The sequence below is a fragment of the Sesamum indicum genome, linkage group LG3 (assembly GCF_000512975.1).
Source record: "Sesamum indicum cultivar Zhongzhi No. 13 linkage group LG3, S_indicum_v1.0, whole genome shotgun sequence".
Taxonomy (NCBI): Eukaryota; Viridiplantae; Streptophyta; class Magnoliopsida; order Lamiales; family Pedaliaceae; genus Sesamum; species Sesamum indicum.
Window position 1 is genome coordinate 5,188,306 of NC_026147.1, and position 21,636 is coordinate 5,209,941.

The 21,636-nt window shown below is 29.7% G+C and overlaps 1 protein-coding gene across 1 annotated transcript; it reads left to right on the forward strand.

The window, feature by feature from the left end:
- On the forward strand, positions 9,635 to 15,262 carry LOC105157290 (cytochrome P450 71A1). The gene is made up of 3 exons (XM_011073666.2): positions 9,635 to 10,628; positions 13,655 to 13,903; positions 14,637 to 15,262. Exons 1-3 carry the CDS (start codon positions 9,735 to 9,737, stop codon positions 15,015 to 15,017), a joined length of 1,524 nt encoding a protein of 507 aa, XP_011071968.1. The 5' UTR covers positions 9,635 to 9,734; the 3' UTR covers positions 15,018 to 15,262.

Here is a 21,636-nt window from a genome sequence, read left to right on the forward strand (position 1 = left end):
CACATTTTGGGTATTTTTAATTTGAGTCATAATTTGTAATCACGACTCGTCGTTAAAATGTTAATATATTTAATTAAATTATATTAATATAAGTTTTTTATTTTTTTTATAATAAAAAAATAATTAATCCGCAGGTGAAGATAGGTTGAAAATATGGGCTCATTTTTCTGCTTGGGCACCCAACTGAGTGGAGATGTTGACAAGTGGAAAATTAAGCATTTTTCTTAATTGTTTTGTGTTAAAAAAGGTGTTAAAGCTAAAAAAGGGGCTATGGGAGTGTTTGTGTCTAAATCGCTTTGCAACTTTTAATTTTTAAAAAATATATTTAAAGTATTTAGAATGTCAATTTTTGTTTCTGAAACGGCTAAAAAAATGCTATGGGGGTGCTTTTAGTTGCTTTGTTTTTTTTTTTTGGTTCCCAAATAAATTCAACTTTATTTTTTACTACTATACCCTTATTACAATAATCTTAATTCAACTTTACCTTTTTTTATTTATTTTTAAAACTATATATTTAAAGTTGATGTTGAAGTTTTTAAATATTTTGAATAATTTAATAGTAATTATGTAATTCTTGGATAAAAGTATAAAATTGTCAACTTTGCCCTTACTTTATTATTTTTTTTTATAAAAATAAAAAAAATAGATTGGATGGATAGAAAAAAATTAAAAAAAATTATAAAAAAATCATCCACTTGACCCATAAAAAATATCAAAAAGTTTTAAAAAATAAACAAAACAGAGTTCTTATTCCATAAAGGCATTTTAATCAGTTCTCCACAAAATATGGATGAAAATCTAACGAAAACTAACAGATTAGACTAATTTTTAGGTGATTGTTAGAGTTGGGGGTATTTATAATTTTTCAAACAACGAGAAGGTATTTGTAATTATGTCTAATTTCAAGGGAGATTGTTGTAATTTTTTCTTAAATTTAACGAGACTAATTACGTCACAGTGAACAATTGTCGGATGAAAACGAAATATACCCTTTCTTTTACAGTTGGGAGTAACTGATGAGTCATATCCTCCCAGCTTCTAGAATTTAAATTGCTACTACCAGTAATCATGTGGCATGCAGTACTTACGTGCATTATTCTACTAATATTATAATATATGATTTATTTTTATACACAAAATTTACTATTGCCTCGCAATAGTATTATGTAAAATAAATAATATCTAAAAATCATGAAAATTTATATTAAGTCAAATAGTAAATAGCATTAAAAAATATTCGCACCATTAAAAATTAATAATATTATTTTGTTGAAAAAATATTATCATTCTTCTTAGGGTCAGTTTAACTCCATCAAAATATATTGATGTAGACATAAGTTGATATTAAAATAATATATATATTATATATATATGTACTTGATTATTTTTATCAATTATTTGTACACAATATCATTTTTGTCAATTCTTTGTATTTTTTTTTTATATTAGTATTTTTCTCTCACAAACTCATATAATATATATTGTTTTTGCCAATTTTTTGTACAAATAATTTTAAAATAATTTAATTTATTCTTCATATTATTAAATTTTACATTCTAATAATAATAACATATGTAATTAATTATTAATAATTAATTGTAAGTATTTGGTTTATTTTTTTTTTCAAAAAATAAAACTTTTGTGAAGTCGTTACTCAAAGTACGATTCCACAATTTATTTAGAAATACAATTCTGGAGTGGGAATGACAATGATCACGGAAAGATGATACGATATCTATTATCTATCGATTATTATTATTATTATTATATATATTAGGGGCAATCATTTAATTTTGACCAAACGCTATATTTCTAAAATTTTAATTTTTTTGTTTTGTTTCAAACATACCAATTCAAATTTTGACCAAATGATTGTTTAATATTTATGACAAATATTAAAGGTTAACAAAGAATTTTGTACTTTTCCTTAATTTTTAAACTCCTTTCTTATTTTTCAAATTTGCAACAATGAGAATTATAACATTTAATTACTGTTAATTGTCATAATTAATAACAAATAGTCGTACCAAATAATTATTGACAATGACCACACAACAATTGTTGATCGTGGTTTTTTGGGTGGCTAAAATATTTGCCATGACTGTTTTGACCATGGCGCATAGCCGTTTCAAATAATTTTTTCATGGTAAAAATATTAATTTTTGTATCAGATTTATTTAACTGTAGTTAATAGTACTTATTTGCCATAACTTTTAGCCATAGCTTTAAATATTTGTGTCTATAAATTACATTTTAGACTTACATGGATATATTTTAGTGAATTACTTTTATTATGAAAAATTGACCTATCTACATTTTTGCAAGCAGTCAAAACCCGAACCCGACTGTCGGGTACCCGTCCCGAAAAACCCGACCCGACGCCCACCCCTAATAGCTACTAACGTTGTAATCAATAGTAATTTTTTTTTTCCTAGTGGCATTATTTAGTTTTCAAAATTTATGCATTGCTAAAATATTTATGGTAAATAAAAATTATGTATTTTCAGGAAAAACGAAAAATATCTTACTCTTATTTTTTATATGCTAAAATAAGGCTTGATTAATGCCTTTGTATTATTTTAAGTTCATGTAATATATATATAAATTATTTTGTTTCATACTTTGTTTTGTGAGTTAATGCATATGTGATTTTATGTGTTAATTATCGTATTGTTATTTAATTTATATTTACTATCATTTGTATTTTGTATCTTATTAATAATCTTCAGTAGAGATTGGATTTTGTAGATACTCTTTTACCAGTAAGATTCAATACTTTCATTGCAATTTTATTTTTTTTTATTATTTGCCTCTTGAAAAATTATTTTATTATTTTGATTTTAATTATGCAATATATAATAAAAAATTAAAATTATTAAGATTTTTTTACGAAAAAGATCCGAATCATTCAATGCAAATATTCATAGGCTTATGTATAATTTTATTATAACAAAAATAATTTCGCAAGTCTACCCCATTGACACGAGATAACGACCTTACATTTTTTTATTTTTATTTTTAATTTTTTTTAGTGAGTCATTATCTATGATAGCAACTCATGAAAAAAACTTTTATTTTTTTTTTTATCAAAAAATGTCAGAAGGGAGTGATTATCTCCCTTATTTATATTTAATAATTATATTTATTATTTAATAAGATGTTAAACATTTTTAATAAATAAATAATTTTTAAAATTTTAATTAGTGTTTAATTGATATTTTAATAATTCATAAATAAAAATTATACTTGAAAAAATGTGATCAACAATTACTAAACTAGTGATAACTGTAAATATTAATAATGATTGTCCGTCCCATAAGTATTCTGTTGGAGTTGATGCCGAGGTCTTCTTTCCTCATTTACTGAATCTGTTGGATCATTGTGCTCTTGAACATCTATATTGACATTAATGTGCAACCTATTTAATAACGTTGTAGAGTTCGATTCTAATTAATAATGATGTCTGTTCCACAAGTACATATTATGAACAATTGGAGTCGAGGTTTACAACATTATCAATTCAAACTACTAAAAAATATATTAATCCCTAAACCCTTGCCCCCACTCCCGCCAAACCCTCCTTTCCATGGCCACACGTTCGTGCTCCACATAGCCTGCTCACCCCACCCCTCCACCGCGCGCCACCCACGGAGGGAGGCTATGACGACACCAATGCCGACCCTGTAGATGGGAAGAGGCCATCACTCCAAATCTGGGCAATGTCGCTGTTGTTTAGACCAGAAATTTTTGGTGATGGTGTCTGATCCTGATCGAATTATGCGATCTCGAGATTCGATCTCCACTAAGACTGCTGATTCGTCCAAGACCAGATTTTTTGGGTTCCCTGAGAATGAAACAAGTATAGTGAGCTCGTCGGGCACATCCACGACAATGACCCTTCGACGCTCAAGTCAGGTTGATTGAGAGAAAAATGTTCTATCTCAAAGTTCGGTCACAATAAATGTGTAACAGGTACCTTTAATGACGGCGTTTCGGGTCTATATATAGGGCTCAGCAGGATGGTGTTGACCTGCCACGTGGTCTCATCCTACTGACCCGCGTCTATGATCAGACGGCTATGATTGTCCGGGTCTTCGAAGGCAGATGGATCCGAGTCGGGTCACGGTTGACCCGACCGATAGAAAAGGCGCGGATCCTTGCTTAAATGGCGAAAATGCCCTTAATGAAGGGCTTTTTTGGTATTTCCATAGCATCCCCTCTTAAACACATATCAGTGTCGTTATTCGCTTTCTGAAAAAATTAAAAGTTTTACTTAAGTTTTTAATTAATTTAATAAAAATAATCAAAATAAATTAAAAAAATTAAGTTAATTTAAAAATAATAAAGAAAGTATTCATATTTTCATTATAAATAAACATACTGGTAATTTAGATCTAAATATTATTTATAGTAAATAATATAATTTATTAATATATATTTAAATTGAAAAATAATTTAACTTAGTTGATAATTATTATTATTAATACAAATAAAATTTTAAAAATAAAATTTAGTATATTATCTTTTAAATTTAAATTTATAAATAAAATTATTGATATTTTTAGTATTTTAATATTACACGAACAACGGACATTTCTGTTAATTTTATTAATTCAGCTTCTCTTTGGTGTTGAGCTTGTAATTTTTTTTTAATATTTTTTATAATTAATTTTTAATAGCTTGTGCTATTAGATTATACGTAAAAAAATAAGATTTTTCTTGTATCAGATTTATAAAGGAGTAGTACTCTTTATTGATACTTCTGAACATTCATATTGTAAAGGAAGTAACACTATTTGTTTGCAGCTTTTTTAGAATTATTGGGGAGTCAGTACCCCCGTTGTACCTCTAATTTTTTTTTTCTTTAATATAGAAGGAATGAGGATTTCAGAAAACTCTGCACACCCACTTAGCGCTTCTTTAAAGAAAAAAAAGAAAAGAAAGGACTTATAAACAAACTTGCAACGACGTCGCAGCACATCATTTAGAAATGAAATAAAGTGAAATGTTGTCTTTTGCCTTGAGGAATTGCTACACTAGTTCTCCGGGGTCGCACCTTCCAATAGACAACCCACTAATTTATGAACGTTAAAAAATATATATTTCATTACAATAATAATTATTATAATGATTCTTAATTAGCTAAAATATTTAATTATTATAATTATTTAAATATTTTTAATTAATTAAAATATATTTTAATTAGTATAATTAAAATTAATTAAAAAATTAAAAAAGAAAAGAAAAAACTACACGTTTCGCTCCTTTTTCGTCAGAAAGAAAATATTATAAAAACATAGAGAAATAGAAGAGTTCAAAAGTTGTCTCTTAAAGTGAATTACATCACCTATTTATAATAGCTAGATACCTAGTTCTACTAGGATTAGAAAAAGAATTTACCGTCGCGACGGAGATGGTGGTGGGGTATTTAGTTTTATATATATATATATATATATAATAATAATAATAATAATAATAATAATAATAGTAATAATATATTTTTAATTTTAAATTATTTATATATAATATAAGTTAAATAATTTATTGAATCTATATCTTTCATTGTTTAAAATCTAACGGTTGAGACTAATTGATTAGATCTAATGATCAATATTTGATCAAAGAAGATCCAACGGTCATTAAAATAAGAAATAATATGGTATAACAGTAATTTTATAAAAATAATTAACACCATTAGTTAGACATAACGAAGATGGGGCGATTAAACTACGTTTAAAAAATACAGAGGGACTTTTAGCCTATTTTTAAAATAGAAAAAGGCTTTTAACCGAATAGAAGTGACACTATTAAAAAAAATTTCCCAATGAATCCCTTATACAACCTACATCCATATTATTGCCGTCATATGCGGGAACGAGGTCATGTGCCCCGTTTTGGTTACAGACGAGGAGTTTGAGTGTTTAATATAAGCTCCAATCCTTCTTTGCCTAGCGAGGTGCCTTATTAGAATAAATCCATGAGACCCATATAAAATTAGAACAAACAATACATTATGATTGTGGAGCACTGAATAAATCGCATGTTGCATCAACAATTTTTATTTAATTAATAAAACTGGTTAATGCGATCTAAATTTATACACGAGTAAATGCTCATTTTTTGGTTGTCATACATAATTTTGTACATGTTATGATAATTATGATGAAATTCAACTAAATAAATTGATATTGATGAATCTAATTAAAACAATATTTCTGCCAACCACATAATTAAATTTTTTTATTATAAAATATTAATTAATGCATAGCACGGACCATGCACACTCTAATTTATTCTTAGTTAATTCTTAATTATAGTTTACTTTGTGCATACAGATCTGATGGCATGATCCGCTCAACAATTCTTTTTTATTTTTATTTTTATAATTATTTTATCAATTCAATCAATATATCAATACACTAAAAATAATTAATAATAAAAAATAAATATAATTATAAATATATTATAGTAGTTCACATAAAATTAAATAAATACCTATATATATAGTGGAACGCAAACCCGTAACTTCGAACGTGTTTATTAAATTCGCTGAACATAAAGATTGATTAGAGAATATATATATATATATATATATATATATATATAATAAGAGAGAAGACTTTGTAACTAGACATTGTTTGGACAATCTGGCATACATAAGTGTAACTATCAATGACGGGCTATTAATTGATTGTAACTACTGTACACCAACTTTCAATTTCTTAATTAAATATAGTTTACTCTAAAATAGGAAACACGAAAATCACGACGCATACATATATATATATATATATATATATGAACCAAAATTAGAGAAATGATGTGGGAAGGAAAAGAAAAAAAGAAAAAGGAAAAGATGTTCACTTGTCATTTCTTTTTTCATATATATGAAATTATTTTTTTTGAGTAATACGTCAATTCAATCAATACATTAATATGACTAAGAACAGTATTAAATTACATAAATTCAATCAATACATAAATATAACTAAGAACAGTAATAAATTATAATAACACATATAAAGTGAGACGAATACCCAAATAATCTGCGGGACTCGAACCCGTGATTTCAAACTTGTTTATGAACCTCAGCCTTAATCTTAATTGCTAGCCTAAGACATTATTGGCATATATATGAAGTTAACATAGTCCGTACATATAATTGTAATTTTTCCTATATATAAAATAAATTATAAAAAAGGAATATATTTTGAAATTTTATTTTCTTTAAATGTTAAAATAAAAAGCATTTTCCGAGTCGAAATTGTTTATAATACGAAACACGATGATCACGATCTGTATCTCTCTCTCTTTCTATATATATATATATATATATATATATATGATTGAATATTCAAGATAACGTGCAACAATTTATTATAGTTAGTCAATTGCTAACATTATCACGATTGATGCAACACACCATAATCCTACGTTTTCGTTTTTATATTGACTTAAATTATAAATGGGCAAGTCGCCAACTATGTTGCTAATTAATGTAGCATCACTTGCATACATTTTAAATCAATGATAATGCTAATATATATTTTAGATGGTCTCTATTTGATATTAGGATTAAACGTATTTTTGGTTCCATAATTTAAATTATTTAGTATTTTTATTTATTTTTATTTTTTTATGATAGTATTTCGATTCTGTGTTCTTTTAATTTTTTTTATTTTAATCATTTTGTTTGCTGGAGTTCACCTCCATCAGCGAAAAGGGCCTGCAAAAAAAGAACTGAAATTGTGAGAATTTTAAAGATATAGAACAAAATTCTATTCTAGAAAATTAAATGACAGAAATGCTGGCAAAATAGACCAATAGGAGCAAAAGCCTCAATTTCAAGATACATGTGACGAGGCACATGTATTTTTTTTAAAGAGAAGTGAAATCCGATGAAATAAGGATTAAAATTACAAAAATTAAAAAGATGTAAGACCAAAATACTACTTTAGAAAGCCAAAAGACGAAAATTCGAAATATCTTAAATTACGAGACTAAAAATATATTTAATGGTTTGATGTCATATCAAATAATCAATAATTAAAGATAGTGAATATATAATTAAAATGTCTAATTATTATAATTAAAGTTAGTTGATCTAGAAAAACCAATCATGTGCGTTTGTTTCAAAATGGCGATACGTGCATGTTGCACGATAGCATATAATAAGCCCGATTATACAAGTAAACGGTCAATTCTTTCTGTCTTTCTTTCTCTCTCTATATTTTTTTTTTGTTTTTATTTAAAAAATGATAATAAATTATATGAACAGTAATAAATTAATATATATATTAATTCGATCAATAAACTCATTGTACAATAAATTAATATTATAATAAGCTCATATAATTAAGACAAACACCCACATTCTGATCGGACTTAAAATTACGATCTCTAACTTATTTATGAAATCTTAATTAAGACTTTAGAGATTTCTTTTAACTATAGTTCATTGGTGGACTTCTTGGCAAGTTGAGCGCGCCAATTATATATATATATATATATATAAATTAATCATACGTAGGTCTATTTTAAAAATGTGAAATTATATTTTTTTTAATTATTTTAAAATTATATTTACGCTTAACTCCTTTTTGTTTGGATTTGAACGGAAAATGCTGATATTAGCAAAAAATTACAAAAAATTACAAAAAATTTAAATTTTGCCCCTCATTTAATATTCCTATGTATATTTTTGTACTTATATAAAGGGATAAATATAAGATCTGAGTGAGGTTAACATCATTATATTTTTTTCTATAGAATTATTAAATGAGGAATAAAAATAAAAAAGTATGTATTTTTTTTCTTAACATCAGTCTTGTTCTAGTCTAAATCCTAACGAACGAGAGTCAAGTGTGAATAGTGAATTTTTGAAGGAGGCATAAGTATAATTTTAATTTTTTTTATGAAAAAGTGTAATTAACTATATATATATATATATCGTATTTTGATGTTTTTTCAAGATTAAATAAATATATGTTATATTTATCATGAACTTGATGAATGTATTTGCGAAATGTATTGTCAAATTTATGGCGATACAGAGCACACAACAACGAAAAGGAGAGAGCAAAAATTAGAAAAAAAAAAAAAAAAGAGAGAAGGAAAAAAAAAAAAGGAAAAAAAGTTTACTTGTCATTTCTTTTTACGTAGGAGGGTAATTTAGTCAATGCACACTAAAATGATTACTCTACACCTCGTGAGAATTGATGTAAATTTTATTAATTTTTGATAGCTTGTAAAGTGTGTTATTACAAAGATTGTACACTCATATATAATTTATTTTTTTTAAATCGACTATCAATAAAAAACGATAAATTTTCTGTTTTGAGTGAGAAAGAAATTAATAATATATATAGAATATATATATATATAGAGAGAGAGAGATATCTTCTATCATTGTGATAGAAAATTATTTTTATTTAATTCTCTAGTGTGATAATAAAACAAACTTAATAAGAACAAGAAAGAAGAGAGAAGACTTGGTACATAATCTAGATATTTTGTCTTCCATTATTGGAGCTCCATGACTACTTTGGAAACCACGGTTATTTTACAATTTTTTCGATTTTTTTATAATATTTAAATAAATAAAATAAGCCTATAAGTATACCTTCTATGAACACGACCACATCCCACCACTTCCAAGATTCTTGATCTCTCGTATTATTTTTCCTTCCTACTTCTCATAGTTTTTGGGCAGTGTTGTCTGATTAGAATTGAACATGGAAGCCAAAATTTGGTCTGCATGTCTTTCGTTGCTCGTATTCGTTTATGTTCTAGCGAAAATACTCCGACGTAGAAAACTGAACTTGCCGCCCGGCCCGAAACCCTGGCCCGTGATAGGGAACCTAAACCTCATAGGCTCTCTCCCACACAAATCCTTACACGAACTCTCCCAGAAATACGGGCCCTTAATGCACCTCCAATTCGGGTCCTGCCCCGTGGTGGTGGGCTCCTCCGTGGAAATGGCCAAGGTCATCCTGAAAACGATGGATGTTAACTTCTCCTCACGGCCGAGAACTGCCGCCGGGAAGTACACCACCTATAACTATTCGGACATCACGTGGTCGCCCTACGGCCCGTATTTGAAACAGGCCCGGAAAATGTGCTTGACGGAGCTTTTCAGCAATAAGAGGCTTGAATCCTACGAGTACATCCGGGTCGAGGAAATCAACTCTATGCTAAAAAGCCTGTACAAATCCTCGGGTCAACCCATTTTTCTGAAGGATTATCTGTCGACAGTGACCCTGAGCGTGATCAGCCGCATGGTTCTGGGGAAGAAGTACCTGGACAAAGACAATGAGAACGCGGTGGTTTCGCTGGACGAGTTCAAGAAAATGCTGGACGAGCTGATTTATCTGAATGGGGTGATCAACGTGGGGGATGTGATTCCCTGGCTCAGTTTCTTCGATTTGCAGGGGTATGTGAAGAGGATGAAGATTGTTAGCAAGAAACTTGACAGGTTTTTGGAACATGTTCTCGATGAGCATCAGGAGAGGAGGAGGAAAGTCGAGGGGTATGTGAGCAGAGATATGGTGGATGTTCTGCTCGAGCAGGCGGAGGATCCGACTTTGGAGGTCAAGATGGAAAGGCATAATGTCAAGGCGTTAACTCAGGTAAGAATACGAGCACATTTCTTTCCCAAAATTCCAATTCAGATTGAATTTAGTCGAATTTGAACTAATTATATGACAAGTTCAATACATTTAAATTATAATTTAAGAAAAATAATCAATCACACAACAAAATATTTTACTCGCTTAGTGATCGATTTGAATCGACCGACCCTGATTTGAATGAAAATTTTCTAATTTTTTATTTGAATTTCAGTATTTTTGTTTTTTATGAATATGAGTTGAGTTAGATCGTAAGTTTCTTCACTTAAGTCGAAGTATCGAGAAGGATTATTAAGTGGGTTAATGTGATGATTTAAACCTAGTATTTCAGAATTTGATTTGCATTTTCTTGAGTTCATGATGGTTCTTATTTGATTCTGATTGGATCTAAGTCGACTCGGACTTGACTTTCCTTTTAGAGTTTGAGCTTAAAGGATTGTTGTCGGTGATAGTTTTGAAAAAATATTTTTTACTTTTTGATATTTGAGATGTTAACTTTTATTTTTAAAATTGCGATAAAAAATATTTTAAAACCAAAAATTAGAAACATTATTTTTAGAATTTCTCAATTAAAGTTGATGTTATAATTTTTAAATAATTTAACACTAATAAAACTTTAAAATTCCAGATTTTACTATTAATTTCAGAATTATTATATTTTATTTTTTATATTATCTTATATTATTCCTATATTACAGAAAAATATAAATTAAATTGCTATGGTTATAAAGAAAATATTATTCTTTGGCAATCATATAAATGTATTTATTGTGTATGAATGGACAATTATATTATTTAATAGGGGAATTATTGGATGAACAGTCAATTTGACTATTAGTATCCAATATTTTAATAAAAATATAAATGACAAATATTTATAAAAAAATTAAATATGAGATATAATAATTGAAATAAAATTTATTATTTTTTGAAAAAAAATATTATTAACAAAAGATAAGTACAAATAATAAGCAAAAACAATATATTTTTATAACACATAAGGAGGAAAAAATGATCTTTAATCACTTTAACTTATTTTTAAAAATAATTTTCTTAAATACTACCTAATTTATTTTTTATTTTTTTTATAAATACAACCCACTTTTAATTATATTATAACTTACATTTAAAAAAAAAAAAAAAGAAAAATCACTTTTCTAAAGAAGAATGTTTTTTGCAAACACTTCCCAAGTCTTTATATGAGTTGAGCAAAATATAAGTGTTATAAAAGTCTCTATGAGTTGGGTCGAAATACTTAAAGGCAATTTTAGTCCTCTAATTTTAGGTAATTTTTATTTTAGTCCCGTAATTTACTAGGGTTTCATTTTAGTTTTTTATAGCTTAAAATGTTCAATTTTGGTACATATTTGATCGAAAATTTGCCCCAATCACCGGAAAAAGTCACATTGCCTTCACGTGACTTTTTAAATTGGGATTTTCGTTTTTATTGGCTTAAAAAATCACATGGCCTAACGAATTAAAGGCAATTTTAGTCCTCTAACTTCAGGCAATTTTCATTTTAGTCCCTTAACTTACTAGGGTTCCATTTTAGTCATCTATAACTTAAAAAAACTCAATTTTGGTACACGTTTTTATTTCCACGTCGTCGCCACGTGAGCATTTTAAGCCAATAAAAATGAAACCCCCAATTTAAAAAGTCACGTGAAGGTCATGTGACTTTTTCCGGTGACTGAGGCAAATTTTCGACCAAATGTGTACCAAAATTGAGCTTTTTTAAGTTATAAAGGACTAAAATAGAACCCTAGTAAATTACGAGACTAAAATGAGAATTGCCGGACCAAAATTGCCTTTAATTCAATAATTTATTTCTATAATTTGATGCATACCTCAAATATATGTTATTATTAGCTTATTATACCTAATAGATGAAGTACGTATCTATGATGTGTAATTTACTTGTGAATGGGTGACTTTTAGAGAAGTGCAAATGCAGTGATTGCATGATATTCAAGACACTATCAAAAGTACACACGTTGCGTCCGATGGTGCTTTAAGTTAGTTATTAAATTATTTTTGATATTCTATATTTTGATCTCATTATATCAATTATTTTAAAATAATTAAAATTAGTCTTGATTATTAATTTTTCGTCTAAATTAACGAAAATACCTTTTTTAAAAGGAAATGAAAAAGACGCTATACGAACAATTAAAGGCCAAATTGAACGACCAATAATATTAAATTATAGATTAACTGGTTTAAATGAGGCCTTTGAGTCAATTTCTAAAGGTAATCGAACAAAAATACGAGTAGAAATTGAGGAACTAGGGTTTTCTAGAAGAGAAATTGGGAATTGATTAGTCAGAAACACGATGCAAGTCTGAAATTCTACACCCATTTTCCAAAATGAACATGTGACTAACGTATGAGTTTTGCCATTAATAATTTAGTTTGTCAATTAACGGACAGACTATCTTTGATTATTTTTAAAAAATATTAAAAACTGATATTAATAAGGTGGAAACATAAAATACCAAAAATGATTTAATTACTAATTTAGTGGAGAAAAATAAAATAAAGTATTTGGTGAAAAGATAGTGCAAATGGTCAACTGGGTAATCTCAGGCACAATCTCGGGTCAAGAAATTTACAAAAAAATTCTTTCTTTTATAAATAAATATATCTCTTTCCACTAGAAGAAATATATAATTTTTTTATTATTAATTACTTATCATGAATAAAAGTAAAATGGATGTGGTGAATATTAATTAATTATGCCTCTATAATGGCTATTAACCGTTGTTTTTGCAAGTGAATCCAAAGTATTTGCTACAAGTAAAAGCTGTGACAAATATTTTGGCCATAAGAAAAATCATAATGAATGTTAATTAATCGTGGTCAAAATTTAAATTTTTGAATTGGTTAGGTCTGACCATGGTAGATAGTATTGATTTATTATGATTTTTAAGTCGTGGTGATTTATAATAAAATTTTTGTAGTGTTTTTTTTATTAAGTTTTATTTTTCAACAATTTATCATCTTCTATATTTTGAATGATGATGCAGGACTTGCTAGCTGGTGGAACTGAAAGCTCAGCAGTGACAGTGGAGTGGGCAATCTCAGAACTCCTAAAGAAGCCTGAAATTTTCAAGAAGGCAACCGAAGAGATTGACCGTGTCATCGGACAAAATAGGTGGGTTCAAGAAAAGGATATGCCTAACCTCCCTTACGTAGAGGCCATTGTCAAGGAAACCATGAGGCTCCATCCAGTCGCACCACTTCTCATGCCTAGACTCGTGCGTGAAGATTGCAAGGTATTTTTTAATTCATTATTATTTTTGATTGATTGATAAATTAAGTCTATCAAGTACTATTTATTTATAATTTAAAAAAAAATTACAATTTTAATCTTGTATGTTAGAGGATGGCAAGTGTTGTCTATAGGTAATGTATTGATAATTTTAATCCTACAATTCTGGCAGTTTAGTCCTTCTAACACATTGCTAATTGAATGCCAATTTTAGACATGGCAGCTTACGTGTCATTAGGTCTAGGTGTTTTGAAGGGAAATTTTAACCCCTTTTACATTCCTTACACACAACAATAGAATAAAAAATAAATCAACAATTATATGCAAAATGTCCAAAGTTTTTCTCCAAAATGTGTAGACCTAATGCCATGTGAGTTGCCATATGTAAATTGTCGTCCAGTTGTCCAAAAAGCCTTTTCTCTAAAATCTCCAATACCTCCACTGAATTTCTGATTGATTTCTGCTGGAAGGTTTTTTGTAAATTGAAGGTGTGAAATTGCCAGCGTGTTACTTACAGGATAACATTCCCCGCCACATAATATATGGGACTAATATTACAATATTATCCTTAAAATAATTCATGTTGATACATAACCAAGTCAATTAGTTTTTATAAATGTACAATTTAAAAAACGTGAGTGTTGAAAGATATACATCCTTTGAGAATGTCATATTAATTTCATAAAGCCTGTACTAAATTTATTTATTTTAAATTTGTGACTTTTATCTATATGTAGGTAGCTGGATATGATATCAAAAAGGGGACCCAAGTATTTGTGAACACATGGACGATTGGGACAGATCCATCACTATGGGAAAACCCCACAGATTTTTGTCCCGAGAGATTTATCGAAAAGGCGATCGACGCCAAGGGACATGACTTTCAATTCTTGCCATTCGGGTCGGGCCGAAGAATGTGCCCAGCCTACAGTTTGGGCATGAGAGTGATTAGTTCGAGTCTGGCTAACCTCCTTCATGGGTTCAACTGGAAGCTACCGAATAAAATGCGACCTGAAGATTTGAACATGGAGGAAATTTTCGGGCTTTCAACTCCGAGAAAGTTCCCTCTTGCTGCTGTGGCAGAGCCCAGGCTGCCACCTGAGGTTTATAACCTTTGATATTAAAGTTTCATGATCTTGTTCATGTGTTGTGTTTAATACAAAGATGATAATAAGGATGACATATCTTCACAAAGAGAAAATTAGTTGTTGAATGAGAGGAGATTGTTGGTGAAGTTGATTTATGTGAATTTATATGCTTTGTTATATTAGTATATATGTTATTATTGTTCTGTATTTATTTTATATGTTGAAATCATGATGTTTTTAGAATGGTAACCTGAAGCAAATTCTTGGCTCAATGTTAGCCATACTGAATGAGTCTTTTCAATAATATATTACTATTGAGAAATGTTCTTTGGACATCTTCATATTATACCTGAAGTCCTTAGATCATAATGCTATGGGATTGGCTCAACATATGATGGCGAATATGAAACAAAATTCTATAATTTGATCTAAAATATTTCAAGTTGATGAATTGATCCAGAAGGGGCACCAACCATGATCCTTAGATACTTTCACTAACTAATAGATTCATATGATGATTGTCGTGTTTCATAGACAATAACACATGATGCTTGCATATTTTGGTGGGTGCTTGATAAGGAGTTATTAAGTTCACTGAACTGGCTTTTTAGAATGTCATATGGAAGCCTCGTGGGGCATGATCGATATGACATGATTCTCTTTTGTTATGATAGTCCATCAAATGGTACTTTGATTTGAGGTTCCATAATGACCTTCATATGATAGCTATGACTTGAACATGGCTGACGCAACTATGGTTTCTTTTGTAGTTGCTAAAACTCCATGTTTTAAACATAGTTAAAGTAGGTGTGGAGGTTGATGAGTTTCAAAATAGGATTCAACGCTTATCATGAAATGATGAAGAATCTCCTACATTCTCTATATTGTGTTTTCCAAAATTTGCAGCCACGATAGTTGATTATAGCAAAAGGGTTTCCTATATTGATAAGTGAGAAGCACAAGTATAAAGTTGATATATAGATATTGAACTCCTGGATAGGAATTGATTGAGATTCCATGCCCTGGACTTCGATTGAGAGATTGGCTTGATGGAAGGACTACATTTACATGAAACTGATACTTATAAGTTCACAAAAATTCACTTATTCTTTAGAGGCATGGACCACTGCTTGGGGGCCACCCATGTTCAATAGATTATGTTGCATTAAATAGTTGATCAAGGGTGATTGCAAATGAAATAAAAGCCTAAACTTAGCTGAGTAGTGAGCCTAAAGGATCACATACAAATCCACGATGGAATTTTTTGAAATAATTATGGAGAAGATATCGAAAAAATCTCATTTTTGGTCTCATATATTAGGCCATGTTCAATTTTGGTCCCATTCATTACAAAAATCTTAATATCAGGACCTTATTTTTGGATTTGTCTCAATTTTGGTCCAACCGCCAATTATTTGATGAAAAATGTTAAATTGGTCATGTACTTCTCACGTGGTATATCAAATGATGCGTATTTGAAAGTAAATCTATACTAGGCAGGACAGGAAAGAGGGGAAATTAGAATTAGGGTTCCATCATCTTCTCTCTTCGCTTTTAACTGAAATCCAGCTTCAATCTCTGAAAAGATGGCGTCAAGTGTTTCAACTTCTACAATCAGAACTGTCATGTGTTATTGTGGTAAGAAAGCATGTCTAAGAACCTCATTGACAAACTCAGATTCGGGAAGAAGATTCCATGATTGTGATGATATTGTAAGTGGGTGAGAATTTTTTGTGTGGGAAAACTCACCAGTATTCACAAGGGCAAAAAAATTCATACCTAGGCTCCTTAGCAAGATGAACAAAATAGAATTCTCCGAAATGAGAAAGAAGGTGAATTTGTTGCATGAAATGGAAGAAGAAGTGGCTGAAATGAAAAAGAAAGTGAATTTCTTGTGTAAGTGTTCAGAAAGAATCTTTATTTTTCCCCCAAGCCATGTAGAATTGCAGTTTTGACATGAAAATTCACCCCACATTTATGAACAGAATGTGGGGAATAGTTAGATGGTTTTTGGCAGAGAAATTTCGTAAAGAAAAAGGAGGATTTGGAAAAAAATTGGGTTCAGATGTATAATTTTTTTCCCAAATACGGATCAATGATATGTCACATAAGAAGCATGTCACCACTTTAACGTTTTCCGTCAAATAATCAATGGTGGGACCAAAATTGAGACAAATCAAAAGATAATGTCTTAAAATTGAGATTTTTATAATGAATGAGACAAAAATTGAACAGGGTCTAATATATGAGATAAAACATGAGATTTTTCCAAAAGATAGCAATTGATTTATGTTGTTAAATTAATGGATCTATGAGATGAAAAGGAGAAGTTGTATTACTTTTTATAAGATGAAGCAAAATATATTTGTCTTTGTAAGATGAAGAAATAAAGTTGTTAATTCTCTTCATAAGATGAAAGAACCAAATTGTCTTTTTTTTCATGAGATGAAATAGCCAAATTGACTTCCTCATTATGTGATGAAGATACATAGATGAAGAAGCAAAGTTTTCTTTATCTTTAAGGGACAAAATGTATAAAACCCCCCTGTGTTTTAAAAAATTTGTAAAAAGCACCTCCCTGTTTTCAGAATAGGCTAAAACCCCCTCCTTTTTTGTTTTAATCAGCAAAAAAACCCCATTCTGTTAGCAACTAACCGGAAGTGGAGAAGACGCGCGTCTGCTGCGTTTGGTAGTCTTTTTTTGCGATTTAGATTGATATTTAATGATTTTTTGGACTAAAATACCCCTCTATGGGTCTATATAACACACAAAGGGGTTTTTTGCTTGTTTTGTGTATTTCTTTTGTCATTTCTCACCTTAAAAAATAAATTAAATTTTGACATAGTAAATTTAAATTGAAATATTAAATTAAATTATATTTAAATTCAAATAATTTTGTAATTGTTAATTATTAAATCTAACTATTATTTTTAATTAATTAAAATATATATTTAATTACAATAATTATTATTATAATTATTATTAATTAGCCAAAATATTAATTATTATAATTATCTAAAAAATATTCTTAATTTACTAAAATATAGTTTAACTAATATAATTAAAATTAATTAAAAAATTAAAAAAAAAGAAAATCTGGTATTTCGCTCATTTTCGCCGAAAACTTCGAAATAATTTTTCGACGCCGTCCGGACGAATTTCCGACGCCCAATGGTACCATTAGAATCCTCTCTTCAAGACGAACATTTTCATACCTTCAATTTGAGTTTTAGTCGATCATAGAGAGTGGGCTCAAGCAACGATCGCTGAACATATTTTTCATCGATTCGTCTCCGTCCGAGGGTGGGGGGGGCAGGGGGTGGGTGGGGTAGTTAGTTATTTTTTTAATATATAATAATAATAATATATTTTAGAATTTTAAATTATTTATATATAATATAAATTAAATAATATGTTGAATCTAGACCTTTTATTTTTTCAAAATCTAACGGTTGAGATTAATTGATTAGATCTAACGATCAATATTTGATCAAGAAAGATCCAACAGTCATTAGAATAAGAAATAATATATATTAAGTAAGGGTATAACGATCATTTTCTAAAAAATTAACACCGTTAGTTGGATTTAACGGAGAGGGGGCGATTGAGTTGAGTTTTACAAAACACATGGGAGCTTTTAGCCTATTCTGAAAACAGGGAGGTGCTTTTTGCAGACTTTTTAAAACACAGGGGAGTTTTATGCATTTTGTCCCTTTTTAAGATAAAGAAGCAAATTTGAGTTTTCTTCGTAAGATTAAGAAGAAGACAAATTGTGCTGTGGAGGTCTATAATTAAGGGACTTTAGCTGCAAGAGAAACACACAACACACCGTACTCTCTTGCTCTCATCTTTTGTTAAAGAAAAACAAGTTATCTTGTCTTTTCGTTGATAAATTGTTGATATACAGTAATCCTATAACACCCTCCAGTATAGGGTTAAAGGAGATTCCTTTGTAGGTGGTGTGGATTATCTTTAGAGGAATTACATGCATTTTTCTACAGTGAACAATGATTGGAAAGACTTCACCGAATCAGATAACTAGTAGCCATTTCCCACTGATTACGTTGATCGTTTTTTAGAACGTTCACATCATCTACATCAACCGGCATGCACCAAAGATAGGTACACCAAAACGATTCAATTAACTCATTTATGCATAAGATCCATATCATAGTAGCAACTATAAATAGATTAAATTTGGGGTCGTATTCTTGAGTATTGCAATTTCCTCCTCGATATCATGAACTTCAACTTGAGAATCATGAAGAAGTTATTTTTGCCCCTTCAAAGTGGCACACAAGTTTGTTATTTGTTTATTCAATTTTACAATTTTTGTTCTCAATACGCTCCAACTCGTCCATAGTGGATTGGATCTTAGAAACCTCTTCACTCTCTTTGAATTGACTATTTTGTATACAATTGTTGGTTTCTTTTAGTTGTTGTTTGAGAAGACTTTTGGACAACCTTTCAGAAGAAAATGATCTTGCTTTGTCATAAGCAACAGTCTTGCCAAAGAACACGTTCAATGATTCTTCCTCTTTCAAAATGTCAAACTTATGAAAACTCTTCATGGATTCAAGTATGAAGTGAACATCTTCTTCATTGATGAAATAAAGTCAATTGGAGTGTATATTTTCACAAGAAGATCACTCCACGTATTTTGAAAAAATTCCTTTTGATGATTAAGGATGAATCTCTTTCCTTCAAATATGCACACTGCAGATGGCGAAGAGGTTGTTTTCCCTTAAATCCCATTCGAAATGGAAGACCTGTAACCAAAAAATTAGGCCCTAAAATTGATTCTTGACCATCTTGAAAAATCTTGTCATCTTCAACATATAGGACTTCATTTTATAACTGCAACAACGTGTCAACTTAAGTTAGAAAGAAAAGAAGATCCTATTTTTCAAAATAAAGGAGAAAAGTAAAAAAAATAAATAAATGACCTCTTTCGCAAAATTCAACATTGATGGTGCATGACTTGAGGCATCATCAACATCAATGTTCGTTGGCTTTGAAATGTTGGAATTCCTCTTCGGTCTTTTTCAATGATGGACAGGGTTGCTGCTCCGACTTTTTTCCGAAGAACAAAAAGTACTTTTCGCTTTACTTGCTTCAAGAGGCTCGACAACTTGAGGATTACTATCTGCAGATTCAAAAGAAATATATCAACATTTTAGAAGTTTATTGATAGGTATTCACATTCATGTCAACCAACATCATATACTAGGTCTACGTGCCTTGACATAGAGGACTTCATGAATTAGAATGCTGACATTGTCCTTGGTAATTGCAGACTGGTTGGGAATGGGGATTGTCTCTTCTTTAATGATGCACATAAGCAATTCTATCAATAAATGGAATCAACACGTGGATTCCAGGAGTCAATGTCTTCACATATCTCCCAAATCGCTCAACAACATATGCCTTCTTCTCAGGTAGAATTCGTATCCCCCAATTCATTGGTGGCGGGATCTCATACCTTCACCAAAAGTTGCATCATTCTTTATTAAATTATCTACAAATTACAAAGCAAGTTTTGCATTATGAATCCATTACTTAGGGATTTAATTATAGCTCATACTTCATAGCCATTTCATTTTATTAATTCATTTTTTATATTTTTAACCCTTTAAATGAATTTGTTTACATATTTTTATTGATTTTGAAATTTTTGACTTGTCTCCCTACTGATTTTAGCATAATATCTTAGCATTTAGCAGTAAGAACAAATCACAAGTGAAAGGAGACACAAAGAAATTGTATAAAGTTGTAAATGAAGAAAAAACTAAACGCATAATAGATTGTAATGAAATATGAAAGCAATAGCAATTCCTTGGGAGGAAGAGAACCAAAATGCTCCAAAGGTGCTTTTTGACCAACTCCTTTATCGTGTCTGTTGTCTTTGGGAAGATTCTTAGTTGAGCTCAAAACAAGCAAACTCGTCATGCTTTGTTCAAGATAGTCATCATGGATTTTGGCCACCATTTTTCGTACACCTCAGGGGAGAATCTCTTTGCATTTTGGGGTACAGAAGGAAACCATACATTTTTCATAGACTTGGAAGAGATGCATAAATGCCAATAACGAATTTCACCTTCCGAAGAAGCTTTGCAAACGTCTTTTGAAAGTATTCTCCGTACTTCTTGGAACCCGAATTAGTGACTCAATTTATGAGGGTTGTAAAGCTCAATTGCAAAACGATTCCTTGTCGTAAAGGAAGGTATCTGAAAATATGATCATAAAATAAGCTTCCTCAAATTCTTTGGCATGCCTATCATCTACTAACAAGAAGTCCTTATCCTTTGTAATCATATTACAAGTCCAAGAGACAAAATCACCTTTGTGAAGTTATTTTCTCGCCTATATGGATCATAGTATTTCACACCCACTTCAAATGAGAGAGTGTCATTTTGGGCCCACGTGCACCTTGAAAAACTTGATAGTGGGTCTTGAAATAGTGTGTTATCCAATTATAAACAAAGTGAATCGAAAATAGAGAATGCACACGGGTTGGTCTTGAAGAGTTAGAAATCTTAATCAAACATTTGTAAATGATCGCCAAGAAAGGAGCAACAAGACCAACTTTTGGACAAGCTACCATGATAATCGTCACTTTGAAAGTACTTGGATGTATTAAACTGACATA

Bases quoted from the DNA above. Each gene is read 5' to 3' on its own strand.
- LOC105157290 (XM_011073666.2), top strand. From the start codon at position 9,735: ATGGAAGCCAAAATTTGGTCTGCATGTCTTTCGTTGCTCGTATTCGTT. The intron at 10,629-13,654 runs GTAAGAATACGA...ATGATGATGCAG, and splicing joins ATGTCAAGGCGTTAACTCAG to GACTTGCTAGCTGGTGGAAC. The intron at 13,904-14,636 runs GTATTTTTTAAT...ATCTATATGTAG, and splicing joins TCGTGCGTGAAGATTGCAAG to GTAGCTGGATATGATATCAA.